The sequence below is a fragment of the Dendronephthya gigantea genome, unplaced genomic scaffold (assembly GCF_004324835.1).
Source record: "Dendronephthya gigantea isolate DGI-Jeju-01 unplaced genomic scaffold, DenGig_1.0 000045F, whole genome shotgun sequence".
Classification (NCBI taxonomy): Eukaryota; Metazoa; Cnidaria; class Anthozoa; order Malacalcyonacea; family Nephtheidae; genus Dendronephthya; species Dendronephthya gigantea.
This window is the reverse complement of record NW_021163055.1, coordinates 501,196-522,618: the sequence shown is the minus strand read 5'-3', so window position 1 is coordinate 522,618 and position 21,423 is coordinate 501,196. Positions and strand designations below refer to the sequence as shown.

Here is a 21,423-nt window from a genome sequence, read left to right as displayed (position 1 = left end):
GCATCATTGTTTGATTTAATGATTCTAATGTGGAATTGAATGCGAGGTGTGTGATACCATCAAATAATTTAAAAATAGCAATTTTCCAAGGTGATGGTAAAGCTGCCACTGCATCTTCGTATTCTTCCTTTGCCTTTTCACACATTTTGTCGTTTTTCTTTTTACTCTCCATTATCCGTTCTTTCTTGTTATTAGCTTCATCATTTTTTTTCCCTATTGACTTTTCTTCTTTCTCGATTTTCCACTGTGATCCAGTGAGGTTTTCTCCAAGCTCGTCTATCGTTTTGCCGACTTCTTCAAATTTTACCGTTGTGGGAGCGGCTAGGTTCACACATTCCAGGCAAATCTTTTCAGCGTTCTGAAGATAATCCAGGGCGAGTTTCCATTCCCGAGGAGTGCCATTCTCCATTATTTGCAATGCTCTTCCCACATCCGTAGCAATGTGTTCAGATTTCACGGAAATAATCTTCACGCTCTTGTGTGCTGCATCAAACGCATCGAAGACGCCGTTGGAAATCTGAAGTAGGCATGCGCGGAACGAATCTGGAAACTTGATATGTTCGAGCTTTGCATTTGGGCAAAGTTCCTTTAAACTGAAATCTTGTTTTGCGGAAATAAGTAACAAATCACCCAATGATGCTGTAACGATGGATGGCGCCCGAGTTAGAGCCTCGCATGCACTTGGTATAGAACAAAACATTTCATCACCCATATCAGAAGTTGTTCCTTCAATCGGATCGTCTGAGTTAGCCATTTCCGTCTGTTAGATCGAAAAAATTCATTAGCATATACATTCCGGGGGCCCCCAAAAATTTCCAATGCTAAACAATAGATGTTATTATTTTAAATATATATGAACTGTACTATCGTTAGATGGGCAACGAGAGACATGAGAAACACAATAGTAAAATGCTTGAACGTCGCTCGAATTCTATCTTAGACAAATGAGAATTTTGGTTTTTTGGATTGCTGCAACAACCACACAACATTTTGATCTGATATCTTGAAGCATATATAAGCGATGTGATGTTAGACTTTATAATTAGGTATAATCATAAAGATTTACAAACTGCACTTCGGCCTAAATTTTTATCGGTGAAAGCCTGGCAAGGGACTTAACCCTTGGGAATTAACTCTTCCTGCAGATTTCTTTGCTAAGCAAGGTTTATCATGCATGTGATGCTTCATATTCTCAATAGTTGAACCTGGGCATGTTTCGGTTTTGCAAGGGGATTATAATCATGCAACTGTGTCGCATTTGCTTTCTTAAACGAACCTCTTTATTCGTCTGATTTTTATTGTGACTCTTTTGTTGACGACAATTGTATAAATATAACCAACTTATATTGTTTACTGACCATTTTATAACAACTCGCTTCATAATTTTAATCACATCACGTATTTTACAATTAACACATTGTGATTCTCACTTGGTTCACATCAGTATACCCGTGAACAAATAATTATTTTACGTATATAATGGAAGACCAGTCGGCCAATATTCATCATCGCTATTTGGTAAACACTTTGCTTTCGTTTCCAACCACCCTCATAAAAGACATTAACCTGTTGCCTATTCATTCAGAATATATATATATATAATAATTATATATTATATATTATATATAATATTATTATATATATATATATATAATATATATATATATATATATATATATATATATGACTAATCGGGTTATATTCTTTACATATAGTCGTTACACATTATTAGCTCAATGTAATATTATATTTATTTAGACATTGTATTTAGATACCCTCGCAAAGTATACCGGCTTAATTTTCCTGTGCCGGCCCCAATCGTCCCTTATTTGTTTGCATTAATATCCCAAGAATATATGTAAACCTGCTGGCTTCGCTCAAATTCGTAAGTTGATGCAGTTACTTGCTCAAAAATGGACGAAAGTTATTTTATAGTTAACTCAAGGCTTAAATACGTGTAATGTGTTCTGACTAATTTTTTGAATAAATGTTTGAGACCCTGATTACTGAAGATTTGAGTACATTCTTCGTTTACTCCGTTTTGATCTGTAGTTGAGTATATATACATTCAATATTTCCATTTACTCATGCAAGGATGATTAAAGTGTATGATGTACTCAAAATAATTGAAGAGATTGATCAATGGAAGAAGAGAACTGATATAGAACTGATAGAGCTATCCAGTGGAAAATAAAGTTAGTTTAGATCTCGATAGTCCGCACTAATTGTGCATAAACTTTGTCCATGAAAAATCACTGAACATGCACGAGCTTTACAGTTTCAAAATATCAAACAACGCTATTGTTATAATACCGTCGGTAGAGAAGTCTGAAGTTGAAGTCGGCTTGTTTTGGTCATCGTAACTCGGGAATGATGATGGTAAATTAACTCATAGGCAGAAATTACTTAGATAAAGCATATAGCTTTACCAACCTTTCTATTGCGATTAGATTTAACGCTTGCTCGTTTTTCACTACTGTTGATATGCTCAATTCTTCTCTAATCTTTACCCTCACTTTTGAAAGTTTCACTGCAGCAGTTGCACCTGTTTGTATTAGAAAAATTCTGTGTTATGTCAAGTCATATGTTGTAAGCTAGGCGGTTAGTCCATTAATAACTTAGTTTATACTCTTCCCAATTAGGGTATATAGAAATGTTTTTTTTGGTAAAGTGCAGGGGCGGAATGACTTATCCTGTTTTGCATATTCGTTTTGTCTATATTTGTTGATAGAATATATATAAAAACAGGTTCAAACCTGTAAAAGGAAAAAGAATTCGCAATCCCGGTAGGCTTTGACAGCTTATTTGTTATGAGAAAATCACTGACCGTGCTCTGGAATATCAGGAATTGTACTTTGCCCAATTTCGTTGACCACAAGCAGTAGTCGAAATCGAAATCTTCTAAAGACGTTTTCGGGTTTAATTTTAGCGTGAACATAAATAAGTTACTAGAAACTCTCAATATGTAGGCGCATTACAACATAAAGTAAAGAAATTTTCTTGTCTATCAATTTTGGCGTAAATTTTGTCATGCACTAGAAAAGCACAACATCCACATTTAATACGGTCTAAAAATGAAACAAGGTTAACATGCATGCTTTCGACTTTGTCTGGGGATATAGCTAGAGTTTATAGCTATAGCTACAAGTTTAGGAGTATTGTCAAAAAGTTTTTATTTATTTTGATGCTTCTGTAACATGACATGCATGTGTGGTAGCTCTAATTAGCTCTTTTATTCTTTATCATATCAAACCCATGTTATACATTGGCTTTTGCCAATCATGATTGTTATCGTCGTTTTATATCTTATAAACACAGCCAATGGTCCGGCCTCGTAAAGTTCACCTCACAGCAAATTTTTTGAGTTTGAACTTGAAAGTCCCTAAATTTTTACTTCACTATACTTTGACGCGACTTTTTGTGTCTATATCTTTGTCACTATAATTTATAAAAACTCATTGCACATTACAACATAATTTTTATCTATAAATAAATTCTAAATAAATTACAGAAAAACACAACCTCCACATTGCAGTCTAAATTTGAAGCAAGGTATAAACATATATTAAAAATACCACATGTATATGAAATAATTATATAGCACATTATTTTATATAGCTATACCAGTTGAAGAGTACAGTGAAAAAGTGTTTTTTTATTTTGATGCTTCAGTAACATGACATGTGTAGTAGCTCTAAATGTGTTAAATTTTATTATTTATCATATCAAACCCATGTTATACATTGGCTTTTGCCTATCATGATTGTTATCGTCGTTTTATATCTTATAAACACAGCCAGTGGCCCGGCCTCTTAAAGTTAAAGCTTTCAATCATCCACTAACCTTTCCTTTTATTGCTCTTTACACACTCGTCTGCCAATCACTGCAATTTTAATTCCGCGTCTTATTTTCACCACCTGTCGAGCTTTGGCGTTGGCAAATCTTCTGAGTTTAAAATTAAAATTCCCTAAATTTTTTCTATACTTCACTGACTTCTATTCTGACACAACTTTTTTTCGACGCAGCTGTACGTGTTTAACCGGTTTAAACAAGATTCATTGAAGGTATCGAACAAACTATACTCGTCTATAGTGTAATTCGCTTGGAACATATTTTGAAGTCAGCTGTGATGTTAGCTTGAGACCTAGCTTGATGTTGTCGTATCAAAATATACAGAAAAGCTAACAGAGAAGTACAGAAATAATTAAAGCCAATAATTAAGGCCAATACTAAAAGGTCAGTTCTACCGTGGTTCTACAATACCAATTCTACTTTTGTTTTGAGCTCAAATTAAATTCTCTACCATGCACACTGATTTCTATTTTGCATAACTAACCTGTCCATATATGGTTATTTTCGATCTACAGAGCGAAGATGCAACTATTTAACCGGTTTAAACAAGATTTGTTGAAGGTATCGATCAAGTTAATTTAAACAATAAAATTTGCTGTGGAGCATTATTTTTAAGTCAGCTGGGGGTATATGCAGCCGTTCTGCACTTAACTCCCAATTCTGTTGCTTAGAATAAGTTCACTATTTTATGCCAAGAGAATATAGGTATAATTACGATTACTTAAAACAAGGGATAAAATTGAACAATAGTTTAGGTTTAATTCTGTTGATCAATAAGAAATGATGATCAACCTCTATCAAGAACAGTTTAGCAGTGATAGAGCTATCCAGTTAAAATAAAGTTAGTTTAGTTTAGGTTCCCTCCTGTAGTAACACTGGATCAATAAGAGATGATCCTTACTGGACCTCTAGGAAGAACAGTTTAGAACTGATAGAACTATCAAGTATAAATAAAGTTAGTTTAGGTCTCCGCAGTCCGCACTGAGTGTGCATTACGTAAACTTTGTCCATGAAAAATCACTGAACATGCACGAGCTTTACAGTTTCAAAATATCAAACAACGCTATTGTTATAATACCGTCGGTAGAGAAGTCTGAAGTTGAAGTCGGCTTCTTTTGGTCATTATAACTCAGGAATGATGCTAAATTAACTCATGGGAAGAAATTACCTAAATAACTAGTTACATACCTTTCTATTGCGATAAAATTGCTTGCTCGTTTTTCACTACTGTTGATATGCTCAATTCTTCTTTATCTTCACTCTTACTTTTGAAAGTTTCACTGCAGCAGTTGCACCTGTTTGTATTAGGAAATTCTGTGTTATGTCCTGCCCCTCTGAATAAACGATGCTACGTAAATTATGATCATACAGGTATTTTCGTCTTTCTGTGTTTGTCACCACAAAGTGAATTGAATCAAAGAGAATTAATATACATCACTCTTATAAATCAAAACTACATTTTATATCCTGAACTTCCCCCATATTATTTCGAAAATTTTGTCACATTGCATGCGCGAATTTCCTATAGGTCAAGGCTCCAGTAAATATAAGGATCATCTCTTATCAATTGATTCAGCGTTACTACAGGAGGAAACCTAAACTAAACTATTAAACTTTATTTATACCAGATAGACCAGATAGCACTATCAGTTCTAAACTGTTCTTCCTAGAGGTCCAGTAAGGATCATCTCTTATTGATCCAGTGTTACTACAGGAGGAAACCTTAACTAAACTAACTTTATTTATACTGGATAGCACTATCAGTTCTAAACTGTTCTTCCTAGAGGTCCAGTAAGGATCATTTCTTATTGATCCAGTGTTACTACAGAAGGAAACCTAAACTAAACTAACTTTATTTATACTGGATAGTTCTATCAGTTCTAAACTGTTCTTCCTAGAGGTCCAGTAAGGATCATCTCATATAAACACAACAGCTATAGTGGTCCGCTGCCGCGTAAATTCACCTCACAGCTTTCATGCACACGTTCACTAATCTTTCCTGTTTATTGCTCTCTTTAACACACTCGTCTGCTAATGACTGCAATTTTATTTTCGCGTCTTACTTTCACCTCTTCCTTTGACAGTTTCGCTCATGTGCCAATGGAGCTTTGGCGTTGAAACCGCTTTAAATTCTCTAAATATTTCTCTATACTTAACTGATTTCTATTTTGACGCACTTTTTTGCCGCATGTGTTTAATTAAAGATTCATTGAAGGTACTGTAGCTTGAGACCTATATAGCCTAATATTGTGTTATCAAAATGTACAGAAAAGCTAACAGAAACGAACGTACATGCAGAAATAATAAAAGCTGTGCTGGAATAACTTTACATGGTCGAATATTAGGTATTAACTTTACGCTTTAGAATAACAATTCCATCTTTCTTTGACAGTTTCACTGTGGTAGTGGTACCAAACGAGCTGTTGGCATTGGCAAATTCTGTGAGTTCAAATTAGAAATTGAAATTGAAATTCCCTCATTTTTTTTTCTATACTTCACTGATTTCTATTTTGCCCATTCAATCTGTCATATGGTTATTTTCGATCTGAATCGAAGACGCTGTTAGATCGGTTTCAAGATTCCATAGCCCTATATGCACCTCTCAGATGCATGCGGAGAGTTATATTTTAATTTTATGCGATGATCATGCGCTCACGAGTCGATGCAAGCATACGTTATGCCTTTGGGCTTAAAAAAATTCACCTCTGTTTATTAGTTTCCACTTCTTCGATTATCCGTTTTCCATAAAAAAGGTAAACTATTACTCATGCATGCATATAATTCTAAAGCGCATATTTCGCTTTTTTTAACATATCAAACCGTCCCGTAAATTATCCTAGTTTATGTGAATTGTGTATCCAAAGTTCTTTTTTCTATTTAAAAGAATCTACGGAACTTACTGCGCATCGTATTTGTGTATACTTAAAGAAGTTTAAAACCTGTCATCCTCAAAAAAGAGTTTCCATGGTAGCGTTTGTTTATTCCTAATACTAGGAATTTTCTTTTTGTAATTGTGCTTCATTACGTGATGATACAAAAAAAATCTTAAATTTGAGCACATTTTCATCTTTAAAGTTTACTACTTCAGGCCAAGTGAGAAATAATAAATCGCCAGACTATAATATGCAGTCGGTTATCAGGCGTAATTTATATCAATAGAAAACTCAAAACGCGATTCACAGTTTAAAATACAAAGGTATTATATATTATAGACTTCAAAAAGATTTTTAGCTTTCGAATATGATAAAGACGTTGCTACTTACTTGTCGTAGCCTTTGTGGAGCGCTATGCTAGCCAATCCCTTTCACCTATATGTCCCTTTAGGGACCTGCCTCCTTTATATACGTAGAATTCTGCAATTAAATTAGGGCTTCTTTAATTTTCTGTAATTACTTTCTCCAAATATTGTTATGATATCTTGAAATTTTGCAAAAATGCAATCATGCTCCATGGATACAATCGCAGGAGTGATTCATTTTTTATTGTACGAATGCAATTACTAAATTACTGAATTATTAAATTACTGAATTAGCCTTTCTCACGATGAGGTTTTGGGGTACTTTCAATTTTCTGAAATGGGTTTAAAAATTTTGTTTAAACATCAAAAGCAACTTTTTTAGAATAAACAGACCATTTGAAGAATAAATTCAGCCTAAAATTAAAGACAGTCGCCGTTACCAAGTTTTACGCTCACGGTTTTTGAAAAAAGTGCCCCAAAAATGGCGGCATAATCGTCATCGTGAGAAAGGCTGATTACTAAATGGTTTTTTTCGAGATGCTGCTCGACTTTGTCGAAACGATTCTTTATTTAAACGCGTTAATCTTAACATTTAAACTATTGAGAATGACGGCCAGTATTGAAACTTTAAAGTTTTATTGTCGACAGTTATATGACAGTTGTGATAGTTTAAATGTTCCTTCTTCCTAATTAACTCCTTGTCTAAAGCCGGTTCTCCACTAGCGATATTTTTCGCGCAAAGCGACTTTATTCCTTTGTATTTGAGCAGTGTGTTCCAGATGGTTGCAGTTGAAAGCTCTGGAAAAAAAGCAAAATGTCGCTTCGCACGAAAAATATCGGTAGTGGAAAACCGACTTAACACTTGGGCATCGATTCGCCGTATATGCTGTGGACTTAGCGAGAATCACCAGCCCAACTTCGCGCTTTCTTTTTCCTGTAACCTCTACCAAAAGTTTATTCGATTCATCGGCCTTCAGAAAATAATCTATTTGCTCACTTTGAAATAAGCGCCGCTGTCAAATAAGCGCCGCGTCTTTAAATCGATTTGCAATAAGCGCGGCGGCGCTTAATCGATCATTTACGGTACACAAAAGAAGAAATTCGCTTCGCGGAAAAATATCACTAGAGTTTTGCATATTGATATTGCGTCCAATTGTTTAATTTACATGGCAAATAACGGAAAACATAAAACAACGTAATTAAATATAACCGCAGGGATGTTTGTTTTCAGGAAAAGTGCCACGTTGGAAAACTCGGCCTTTTCAATGCAATTATGATATTCATCATCCTTAACAAGTGCTGTTCTAAATTATACCCCCCGCTGTGGTCTTAATTTTCATATCTATATGGCTGAATTTAAAAACAAAATGTCGAAAACAGTATATATTAAACAGGATCTACATCGGCGATTTTCCAAATTCAGTCCCTGATATGGTGGTTGTGTCTTCACATTTAACCCCATGGGAAGGCAGTTACGCCAATCACACTTCATGAGAAGAGACGGGACCATTTTAACAATATGCCACATGCACTATCACAGAAGTCAGTGGACGGATCGTTCGTCGCTGTATGAAGTGTTTATGAAAGGAAGAGTTTGGCTGGAAGCCTACGAAGGTCATTAGAGAACAAGACAGCCTATGAACTACTTTCTTCGTGAAATGAATGGCTAGATTTTTAAGGCATCAGTATTTAGTAATAAAATGATATATTTATTTTAACGATGAATATATATTGACCCCGGCCCATGCGGAATTAAAGACATAGAAACCTAAATATTGACGCGGTCTAGCTACAATATGCTACCCTCTCTAGAGAAAAAGACTCCGCGATATATTTATTTTTGTTGTATTTATATATATACTTGCAAGATATTTTCCCAAGAGTGGTAATTATTCCAGAATTATTCCTGTTCTATTATTTAGGTATTGTATAAAAATATTTTTAAAATCGAGCCTGACTATACAAAGTTATAGATTTAGTTTAAAAACAAAGTATGTATCTTGTAGCTACATTTAAACAACAGCGCCATTCAGTACGCATATTCTGAAATAGTAGGCATATAGCTTCACAAGCCATATCAACTCCTATATGCATGAATTTATCAACTGCCTGTTCTGGTGTCCGCATTACGAGTAGTACTTTCCCTGTCTTTGGATCGAATGCGAGTTTTTATCTGCTTTCATCACCGCCTGAGACCTCAAATTTGCCAGTTTGAATGTTGAAAAATCGTCTTGAGGGGCATTTCGAACAATCTGTGGATCAGAACTCATTATACTCTGAAAATGATATAGATGATGATCACAGCTAGTGTATTGACCACTGCATGGATCGAGTCCGGAGTTCGATGATTGTCGCAATTAAAAGCCATTAATTAAAAGCCGAAATTAAAAGTTGGATCTGCGCTATATGCGTTGTGTCGGCAAATCACTAGCGCTAGCTTCACCTAAATTAGTTAATATATTGCACAGCAATACGTCCTGAAGACATGCATGCACAAACACAAAGACGAAACACGAGTGAATATATTTCAAAATTCTCCCCCTTTCCCCCACAAATCAATGTTGGGTGATGTGTCAAAACTCATTCAAGCATTTAGCATTGATTTCAACATTGATTAGGGGGCGAGGGGGGAAATCGACACAGAAATTTTGATGTTTTGCGTAAAAAACTACAAATCATTTTGAGTGTAGTCAATGGTTTTGGCCAGGATTGTAGATAAATCTGGTTATCAACATTGATTCCCTTCTCTCCTGCAGCAGGAACCAAAACACGTCTTTCTGTTGCCCTCGCTGGTACATTTGTTGTTGTATTCGAGTTTTACACTGGCATAGTTGTATGGCTGCTAGCTAAATTTTCAAGTAATAAATTAAAAGCATAAATCTTTTCGTATACGATACACTCCTATTCGGCTTTGTTCTTTTATGATATCCATGATTCTTCACGCGCAATGATATTTTGGAACCCTGCGAGGCTAATCATATCAAATCGTTAAACGAAACCGTAACCTCAATTTTAACTCTATCTCGAATTGCATTTCTTTGGTCATGTGATTTAATGTATATGGCAAAATGTCGTCCTCAAATAAATAGCATACACAGGGTGCGTTACTCAAACTGTTCATATCCGCGGCAGACCTGCTTATTCGTTTCTGTTTCAATTGCAGGAAAACGAATGCTTGGAAATTTAAATTACCCCTGCTGTGCAGAGCCAAAGTGTTTTTCATACTAACTCTTCTGGCGAAGGCCCTCAGGTCGAAACGTCGAGAAGCATTTTGTCTATTTTAGGCAGTTGTTATACCACATTTGATACTATGTTCTGCAGGATACAAATGTCAGTTTTGAATAAGGTAGACTCTATGCAAGTTACCCCAAATTAACAAAGAACCGTCAATTGATTGGTGTATACATATTTTGTCTTAAGGCAAAACCGTTCAGTCCAGTCTCGTATACAGTCTGAGCTTCACCTATAATGTTGTTCATTTTACTGACGTTTGACTCATTTTACTGACATACGCAGCTGCCTCTTCTATTCTTTCTTTCACTGGTTTAATTCGCTCTACGAGGAACTCCAGTCATTTGGGGAGAATGGGGACTTCCACTACTAGCGTGCATTTCTCGAAGGAAATAGTTCATAGACATTTTAGTTCTCAAACGCCCTTCGTAGGCTTCGAGCCAAACTCTTCCTTTCATAATGACTTCATACAGCGACGAACGATCCGTCCACTGACTCTCGTGATAGCGGCAAATTTTCAAGTATACCTGTCACGTTCCCCAAAGTATATGATTTGTAACCCTAACTCCCCAATCAGGCATTGCATGGTTTGGGCGAGGACATACACCACGACCATAACATTAACTGAATTTGGAAAATCACCAATGTAAACCCTGAGAGTGTATGGGTTGTTGTTGTCTGTTGTGTTCAACCTCACTTCCACTTTCGTATCGGCAGTTGGATCGATCCACTTCACGAACCCAGCCGGGAAAGTAATGATCCAGTACGATCTTTTCAGCGGCTAACCGCTTCCTCTGTCTCTGAGCTTAATTCTAGGGCATATCTTGAATGTTTTTTGATACGAGAGTCCAATATCGCGCTCTTTCCCAACTTGGTTTCAGTTAATTTGCATTACTATATATCGAATATGCATATTTGAACTGTTTTTTATGGCCTCTTTTGGAAATCATGTAAGCTTGGCGATCGTTCAGTTTGAATAACCAGAATAACTAAGGCTTTGTTACCTGCCTGCATGCAGTGATTTATACTTATTTTATCTTCCCCTTGCGCTAGCTTTTTAAAACGAAAGTTTCATAGTATAATATGTATAGGAGCCGATGACTATCCATACAGATAGGCAGTGATTTATTTTGTTGCGTTATTTGAACAGATACACGCTTGTTATATCCGTCACACTTGGCTGTTCATTCGTGAATTTTGTTTCCTGGAAAACGATCGAGTACTAGGAATTAGGAAATGTTCAATAACCTCTATTGCGTATTAGCTAATGCCAACCCAAAGACCAAAGTGTGTTTCTTCAACGTTTTCATTTCTGGTGACAAAACATGCCCTGGAATGAAGTTCAAAGGAAACGTTTAGCTGCAGAGAAAAGCGTGCTGGATCATTTCTTTCCTGGTTGTGTGAAATGGATCGACCCTATGGGCGATACAAAGGTGGAAGTAAAGTTGAAAACAAACAACGACAACGAATACACTCTCAGGATTTACATCGGTGGTTTTCCAAACTCAGTTCCTGATATGGTCATCGTCTCTTCACCCAAACCAATGCCTGATTGGGGAGCTTGGTCTACGACGCATACGTTGGGGAAACGTGACGGGTACTTGAAAATTTGCCACTATCACGATAGTCAGTGGACGGATCGTTCGTCGCTGTATGAAGTCATTATGAAAGGAAGAGTCTGGCTGGAAGCCTACGAAGGGCATTTGAGAACAGATGAACCTATGAACTATTTTCTTCGTGAAATGAATGGCTAGATTTAAAACAAAAGGACTAAATACTGTTGAGCTGATTTTTATAGTTTATCAATAAGGATGAACAAATTAAATTGACCCCAAGCGTAATGTAAACTCCGCGATGTATCTATTTTTGCATGTTGTATTTATATATACTTGCATGATCTTTACCTGCATGCGAGTGTTAATTATTCCTGGGGAAAAGTTAATTTCGATTTTCTGTTCTTAGAAAAACCTGTTCTAGTATTTGGGTATTGTATTAAAAATATTTTTATAGCACGTACTAAATCTCGAGCACAGCTTGTGAAGTAACTTAACAAGTTAGTTAAATCAATAAATATTATCAATAAATATTGATATATACTTTGAAATGAGGCGATATTTTGTATTGTAAACAGCGACAGTTTTATAGTTCTCGTCGACGAGATAAGATGTCATTATCAGGTTTTGCAAACGTATGAAATTCAGTCTCAAAGTGAAAGTGTTGCCGTAATCGCTTTTCGTTTTTATATCACTATCTAGTATATTTATTTTGTTTTTATATCACTATCTAGTATCAAACCTATCAGCAGTACGAGCATTTACAATAATTGGTAAATAACATTTCACAAACGATTATAAATAAATTTATTAGAGGCAAGGAAGTGAAGGAACATCGGTCATATTTTAGTCGAGTCCATGCAGCTATGATAATTAATCGTGTTATGTCAGCTATATGACAATTGAAGACTGAGAATATATAGTTTTTGACGTATATACAAAGTTAGACATTAACAAAGTGTATATCTTATAGCCTCATTTAAACAACGGTGCTGTTTACTTATTTACTCATATTATGAATGTACGCACTCCAGTCTGCTGTCATGCATAGCCATAGGTTGAAAAATCCTTCACGAGCCATATCAACTCCTATGAATCCATCAGCGGCTTGTTCCGGTGTCATTGCGAGTAGTTTCTTGGTTTTTGGATCGAATACGAGTTTTGTTTTACCTCTACTGGCTTTGCCCTCCCATCTGCCCTTTTCAAAGTTGAAATTCCCAGGAAGAGCGTTCTCGTGAAGTGTTTCTTGAACAATTTGTGGATCTGAACTCATTATACTGCATGTGAAAATGAAATAGATAATGTTCTCACAACTAGTGTATTGACCACTGGAGTCCAATGTTTGGCGAAGCCCTCAATGCTGTCTTTAAAATATTTCCTTGCTAAACTCAGATCTGAGCTATAGCTTGGCGTATTTCTTGTGTTGGTATTTGCACAGCAAGACGCCCTGAAGACACAAGGCAGATATGAGGGCTTGGCAACCAGTCCTGCGCGAGCATGCAGGAAATAACCACTGACCAGTCATCTTTCATTACAGATTTTTATTTAATAAACTCACCGTGAGCCCACGATCAAATTCAAGCAACACTCAGGAGTTATGTGCAACAATAAAGACTGTACAATAAAATAAATAAAGGTATACAACTATATACATACATTTATATACTTGCAATATAACAAATATACATTAATTCCATAATAACATATATATATATGGCATGAACAGCTTCTACTAATCTCCATGGGCCGTAGTTGCTGAAGTCCGTTTAAAAGATTTTGATAATATCGACGAAGTCATTCCTCGGATAAATTTAGTCATAGGTAGTAAAAATAAAATCCATCCTCTGCCATGCATGCCCAGATAAATCTGGTTATCAACATTGAACTCCTTCTCTCCTGCAGCAGAAACCAAGACATACGTCTTTCTGTTGCTTTCGCTGGTACATTTGTTGTTGTCTTCGCTACGTGAAAGTTCCCCTCGTCCTTGCTATCAATGCCTGCACAATCGTTCATATCTTCCTTCGGTTTCTGAAGTTCACCTGCTCTTGTATTTGGTACGCGAGGTATTTCCTCATCGTTGTCGTGAACAGCTGCTTCACACTCTTTTAAATTTTCTTCCAGTTTCTCAATTTCAGCTGTTTTCGTATTTGCCTTGGCCTTTGGCAGGCGACGAATCTCTTCAACCTCTTCTTCATCGCTGTCGTAAATATCAAAACATTCCTCTAAATTTGTACCCCGCTTTTCTAGTTTATCTGTCCATGTATTCGGTTCATGAAGGCGCTTCTCATCGTTTTGCTGAGATGAGTATTTTTATTTTAAAAAACAGAAACTGGAATAGCTTTAATGTCACCGTGAGGTTTATACGCCATTGCATGTAGTTGTGTATATTAACGATTAAATTACATGCAAGTGCTGCAACTAACTGTTGTTTCAGGTTTAATAGACATGGTTTACAACGGATGAAATATATCCTGGCGTGAAGAAGGCACAGAATAGTAAACAGACTAGCTGTTGGCTGTTGTTATGGCTACTAGCTAATGCGTAAATTTTCTCGTAAACAAGTGAGTTGTGTGTGTTTAAAACACTTGTATGTGTTTATGCAGACGAGCTTCATGTTCCCTGTGAACCTGCCTTACAAGCCCTTACTTTATTTCATAATACACTAGATATTTATTCCATTAGTATATTTTATATGAACAAAATTGTCGCATAAAAATTATAAGTATTTGTTTAGTTTCACTTTAATTTCACTTTTGAACCTCAGTTATTCTTGGAATCCGTGAAGTTATTACTCAGAATTTATCTGCGAATAGTCGACTAGTCGTTAAAATGTACCCATGACAAAGAAATCACTTTTTTGGTGGAAGGTCGAAACTCGAAATTTTATTGTGCTGTAGTCATAACTAAATGGTGATCTCTATGTAGTTATAGCTTCCGAGTTCTCTCTCATTAAAACTTCAGCCAAATCTAGTATAAAATTGAGCGCACACTTATTAGAATGGTGGACAATTTGAGCTGAAGCTGAGTTACAGCAAGTTGCAATAAAACACCACTTTTTACGACGAATCCGGATCCGTTTCCTGTATAAAGTAGTGAAAGTAAATGTTAGCGCTTTGATCTGCTGTTGATGCAAAGAGGGCTGATAATATTTTGCCTTATCGTTAGTTAAAGACCACGCGGGTTTTACTAATAATGCCTTGGACATTTCAGACACTTTTATAAACTTCTATCAATAACTTTGTTTCCACTTATTCATTGAGACCATTTTTGTGCACTAAATAAATGGAACTTTCAAATGAGAAATCAAGATAAGGTCTTTAAATTTAGACTCGAGACATATAAAATAAGTGATATTCATGCCATGCAACCCGAACTAAACCAAAGATATAACCCCAATTGCATGTGGAATCGACATTGTTGTCAACGCAACTATATACATAGTATAACCATATTTAGATATCAATGTTCTATATTGTATGCAGCTTCGAGTCCACAATATCTTTAAATGAAATGAATATTGTGATGATGCTACTATCTTTAAATTATTTGTGCACATTTTGCCTCGAAGGCAAAACAGTTGGCTCTCGCAAATGCACTGCAGTCTCCTAAAATTGTTCACGATTCATCTCACTGACACACACAACTACTCTCTGTTCCACTGGGTCGTCTCGACACGGAACTTTCTGGCGAAGATGGCGAACTTCCACTACTGCCCATTTCCCGAAGGAAGTAACTCATAGACTGGCCTGTTCTCAAATGACCTTCGTAGGCTTCGAGCCAAACTCTTCCTTTCATAACCACTTCATACAGCGACGAACGATCGCTCCACTGACTTTTGTGATAGTGGCAGATTCTCAAATACCCGTCTCTTCTCGTTAAAGTGTGATTGGAGTAACTACCGCCCCAACCAGGCATCGGATTAGGCGAGGACACAACGACCATATCAGGGACTGAATTTGGAAAATCACCGATGTAAACCCTGAGAGTGTACTGGTTGTCGTTGTTTGTGTTCAACCTCACTTCCACTTTCGTATCGCCAGTTGGATCGATCCACTTCACGCAGCCGGGAAAGTAATGATCCAGTACGGTCTTTTCAGCGGCTAACCGCTTCCTCTGAGCTTCACTCCAGGGCATAACTTGAATATTTTTTGATACAAGGATCAATATGTAACGCGCTCTTTCCTAATTTGGTTTCGGTTTATTTGTGTTGCTACGTACGATGGTATATGCATATTTGGAAGTTGCTGATACGCTTTTTCCCAGAAATAGGATAAATTAAAAACCTCAGCGTCGTAGCCATGCAGGCTATTGTCTATAAGACTTGCAGTGTTCATGCATGCATCCTTTAGAATTTTACCACTACATATTTATTGTTTATTAAATATTGTTCGAATTTTTTAATCATGCTACAAACCTTTAGTACTCAGATCTTATACTCGTGAATTTATTACGGTTATTTGGTGTAACTGATAGCTACGCGCTTATTCATATCCGAGAGACCTGGATGTTGATTCGTTGGTTTGATTCCAGGAAAACGAATACTGAGAATTAGGAAATGTTGAAAGACCCCTGCTGTGTACGAGCTAAAGCCTTACCAAAGAGTGTTTCTTCATCTTTTTTATTTCTGGGATCAAAACATGCCTTGGAATGAAGTTCAAAGGAAACGTTTAGCAGCAGAGAAAAGCGTGCTGGATCATTTCTTTCCTGGTTGTGTGAAATGGATCGACCCTATGGGCGATACAAAGGTGGAAGTGAAAGTTGAAAACGAACGACGACAACGAATACACTCTGAGGATTTACATCGGCGATTATCCAAATTCAGTTCCTGATATGGTCGTTGTTTCTTCGCCCAATCCGATGCCTGATTGGGGCGGTAGTTACTCCAATCACATTTTAACGAGAAGAGACGGGTTTTTAACAATATGCCACTATCACAGAAGTCAGTGGACGGATCGTTCGTCGCTGTATGAAGTGGTTATGAAAGGAAGAGTTTGGCTCGAAGCTTACGAAGGCCATTTGAGAACAAGGCAGCCAATGAACTACTTTCTTCGTGAAATGAATGGCTAGATTTTAAGGCTTAGAATACTGATAAATTTATATATACTTATAGTAACGAAGTATATCCATGGAATAATATTGTTGAATGTTGTAAGTTTGCATGGTGACATCAAATAAGTAAATTAGGTTGTAGGTACATCATGTAAGTATTTAATACTGCAAAGCTTTCGTTCCTGTAACGGTTAACCTGGGCCTTCATCAGTGCAATTGGAGATGAGGGATCGGACCGAAAGCTTTGTAGTATTAAATACTTAAGTGATGTACCTACAAGCTAATTTACGTGAGTGGCCACTGATTGACCCCACTCGGAACTAAAGAACTTAAATATATATTGACGTCTAGCCTTTTTCTCGAGAGTGAAAGACTCCGAGTCTCCGATAGCGATTTATTTATTTTTTATTGTATTTATATGATCCTTACCTGAATAATAATTATTCCAAGAAAAGGTCTCGTTCTTTTGTTCTTAGAAAGCCTGTCCTGTTTAAATATTTGGGTATTGCGGTATAAAAACGTGATTTAGCTTATAGATAGACATTAATCAATAAATGAGGCGATATACTTTTAAACTAAGGCGGTATTTTGTATTGCAAAAAGTCAAAAACAGCGACAGTTTAATAGCTCTCGTCGAGATAAGTCATTACCATGCATGCAGCTTTTGCAAAATATTTCATATTCAATCCCATGCAAAGTGAAAGTGATACTGCATCAATGTGTCTGTGTTGCCATAATTAATTTCGTTTTTATATCGCTTTATAGCATAGTATCTGAACTATCAGCAGTACAAGCAACTACAACAGTCAGTAGATAAAATTTTACAAACGATTGTAACTCTATTAGAAGCAAGGAACATCGTCATATTTTAGCCCATGGGCTATAAAACTATAATAATCGTGTTATATCAGATGTATATACAATTGAAAGATATGTAGTTATAGACTATATATACTATATCTCGTATATCTTATAGCAAATACAGGTGAAGAAGTACGACCCCCAAGTTACCGTTCATGTGCTAACGTCGGAAACATAGCTATGTCACTGTGCGATTTTATTATTAAAGAAAGCATTAGTTTTTACTGTTCCATGGTTTGATAATTGACTGCATCTTCAATCTTCATCAACTTCATTCGGCAAAAAAACCCCGCAGCAACAAGAGATAATGCGATGTTGTTATCAGGATTTGCCGTATTTGAGGTTACTGTCAACTTGCCAGTGTTTTTATCAAACGCCATTTGTTCTCTGTCTGAATTCCCCCACTTTCCATCACTTGGATTGAAAGCTATCTCATTAAGCTTATCTTGGACAACTTTTGGATCTTGAGAACGTTTAGTTGGGCGACTCATTTCAACTCGTATTTTCGGTATTATGCAGGACGATACACCGTTTATACTTGGCTTTTTCGACTTATCAAACCCGGGTCTGACTACATCATGGGCGTTCTTTGAGAGCGCACGCAGTAACTTCGTAACGCGGATGTATTTGAATAACAGAGGGTACTTGATATAAAACGGTATTATAAACTAAGGGTTAATTACTGATTAGGGTCATGTTACTTAAAGCTCTGGGGCCGGTTGTTCAAAAGCAGGTTAACGCTAACCCAGGGTTAAAAGTGCTCAACCCAGGGTTAAATTTTAAATTCATAGGTCTTGTTGTTCTCAAATGGCCTTCGTAGGCTTCGAGCCAAACTCTTCCTTTCATAATGACTTCATACAGCGACGAACGATCCGTCCACTGGCTGGAGTGATACTGGCAAATTCTGAGGTACCCGTCACGTTTCTTTAAAGTGTGATTTTCATTGCTTAATTCCCAATTATATAGGCATTGGTTTTGGTGAGGACACCACGACCATATCAGGAACTGAATTTGGAAAACCACCGATGCATGTGAACCCTGAGAGTGTACTGGTTGTCGTTGTTTGTTTCATTTTTACTTCTACTTTCGTATCGCCAGTTGGATCAATCCATTTCACACAGCCGGGAAAGTAATGATCCAGTACGGTCTTTTCAGCGGCTAACCGCTTCCTCTGAGCTTCACTCCAGGGCATAACTCAAATGTTTTTTTACTATTAAAGTTCTTTATTGATATATCAAACTTGGTAAGCTTTTATCTTTCCACTCTTTCGTCTTTGTGTAAACTTCACGTTCGTATTCTTGTGTCAGGGATAGGGTATGTGCATTTCTCGTTCCTTACGTTATGACTAAATCAGCGCTATACACCGGCTGAAAATCGAGTAGCCCTGGAGACGAAGTATAATAATAATGATAATAATAATAATAATGATAATAATAATGCGAAACTCAGTCTCAAAAGATCGCAGGCTCAGCCGACAAAGTGTCGGGATTTTTCGGAGCTGAAGTCATTTCCCCCTTCATTATCAGCGAAGACAGTGCAGATATAAGTAAATTTGAACTACATATTTACAATTGTGGCAATTTACAATACAGCGCTCAAGAGTTTCATTGCAATCTAGATCGTTCGACTTCCATGGCGATAAGTACGGTCTTCTACGTTCTAAATCAGGCCTTATTTGCTGCAGTTAGTTTGAGAAAACTCAGTCTTAGAATAAAATCCATCCTCTGCCATGCCCAGATAAATCTGGTTGTCAACATTGAATTCCTTCTCTCCTGCAGCGAGAACCAAGACCCGTCTTTCTGTTGCTTTCGCTCGTACATTTGCTGTTGTCTTTCCTACGTGAAAGTTCCTCTCGTCCTTGTTGTCAATGCCTGCACAATCTGTCATATCTTCCTTCGGTTTCTCAAGTTCACATGCTCTTGTATTTGGTACGCGAGGTATTTCCTCATCGTTGTCGTGAACAGCTGCTGCACACTCATTTATATTTTCTTCTAGTTTCTCAATTCCAGCTGTTCTCGTATTTGCCTTTGGCTTTGGTTGGCGAAGAATCTCTTTAATCTCATCTTCATCACTGTTGTAAATATCAAAACATTCCTCTATATTTTTACCCGGCTTTTCTAGTTTATCTGTCTGTGTATTCGGTTCGTGAAGGAGCTTCTCGTCGTTGCTGAGATGAATATTTTTATTTCCTGAAACGACGGTAAACAGCTCCCCAGTTTCAGTGTCAAAGACCATCTTAGTTTCTGCAGGAAGAAAATCAATCTTTCCTTTAGCGATGTTAAAAAACATCATCATGTGTTCGCTTTCCTCACCAGCAACTGAAATAGCTTTAATGTCACCGTGAGGTCCATACGCCATTGTATATTTGTGTATATTAAAGATTAAATTACATGCAACTAAGTTGTTTCAGATTTAATAGACATGGTTGATGGTTTATACAACGGATGAAATAATCCTGGCGTAATGAAGGCACGCATAATAAAAAACAGACTAGCTGTTTGCTGTTGTTATGGCTGCTAACTAATGCATAAATTTTCTCGTAAACAATTGAGTTGTATGTGTTAAACACACTTGTATATGTGTTTATAAAGACGAGCTTCACGTTCCCTGTGAACCTGCCTTACAAGCCCTTACTTTATTTCATAATACACTAGATATTTATTCCGTTACTATATTTTATATGAACAAAATTGTCGCATAAAAATTATAAGTATTTGTTTAGTTTCACTTTAATAAATTTGCATACTTTTTGAACCTCAGTTATTCTTGGAATCCGTGAAGTTATTACCCGGAATTTATCTGCAATTAGTCGTTAAAATGTACCATGACAAAAACATCACATTTTTGGTGGAAGGTCGACACTCGAAAGTTTGTTGTACTATAGTCATATAAACTAAATGGTGATCTCCTTGTAGTTATAGCTTCCGAGTTCTCTCTCATTACTCCGGCGTCAGCGACGGAGTTGAAAATTCGCCTCGGTTTTGTTTTGTTTTTGTTTTTTTTTTTTTATTTTTTTTTAATTATTTTTCATCGTCGCAAGTCTGTAATGGCGCGAAACATTCTAGTATTTAAAATGTGTATATGATTGGATTTATCTATGTCCCAGTCTTGTCTCCCAAGAGTTGTGGTGCACAGCTTTAGCTAATTTTCCGATGCGCGATTCGATTTCGCTCGCATGATACGGCAATTCCTCCAAGAGGAACAAATAAACCGTTCTTTTCATGCTTTTCGATTAAGTTTAGACTGAATTGGGGTAAGAATATATTTAATACGTGTAGATTCTGGTCCTATTTTAGTAATATCGCTGCTATTTCGCCGTTTAACAAGATGATGTGGTCGTGTATGGGCGCTTTGACTCGTCGTAGTTTGCACAGGATTGAAGATTTAATATAACTATATAAGCGCGAATTCCAAAGGCAAAGTGTAAGACAAAGCGAATGTATCATACCGTTTATTTACATTATTGAACGATTTAACTTCTATACTTTTTAAAGTACGATGTGCTTCTGAATTTCGCGATCGAACATTTAGGTTCGCAAGGCATCTAAATGCGAATATGAACTGTATTGTTTATGTTCAGAAGCTCTATATTGAAGACTGGCACGTGCGCCGGAGTTAACGCCAGAACAGGCGTCTTGT

The 21,423-nt window shown here is 36.6% G+C and overlaps 1 protein-coding gene across 1 annotated transcript; it reads right to left on the bottom strand.

The window, feature by feature from the left end:
- Positions 1-14,499: 14,499 nt before the first annotated feature.
- LOC114527592 lies at positions 14,500-16,120 on the bottom strand. Its single transcript, XM_028549290.1, has one exon. The coding sequence runs from the start codon at positions 16,006-16,008 to the stop codon at positions 15,502-15,504; it is 507 nt and encodes a 168-aa protein (XP_028405091.1). The 5' UTR covers positions 16,009-16,120; the 3' UTR covers positions 14,500-15,501.
- Between the last annotated feature and the right edge of the window lie 5,303 nt (positions 16,121-21,423).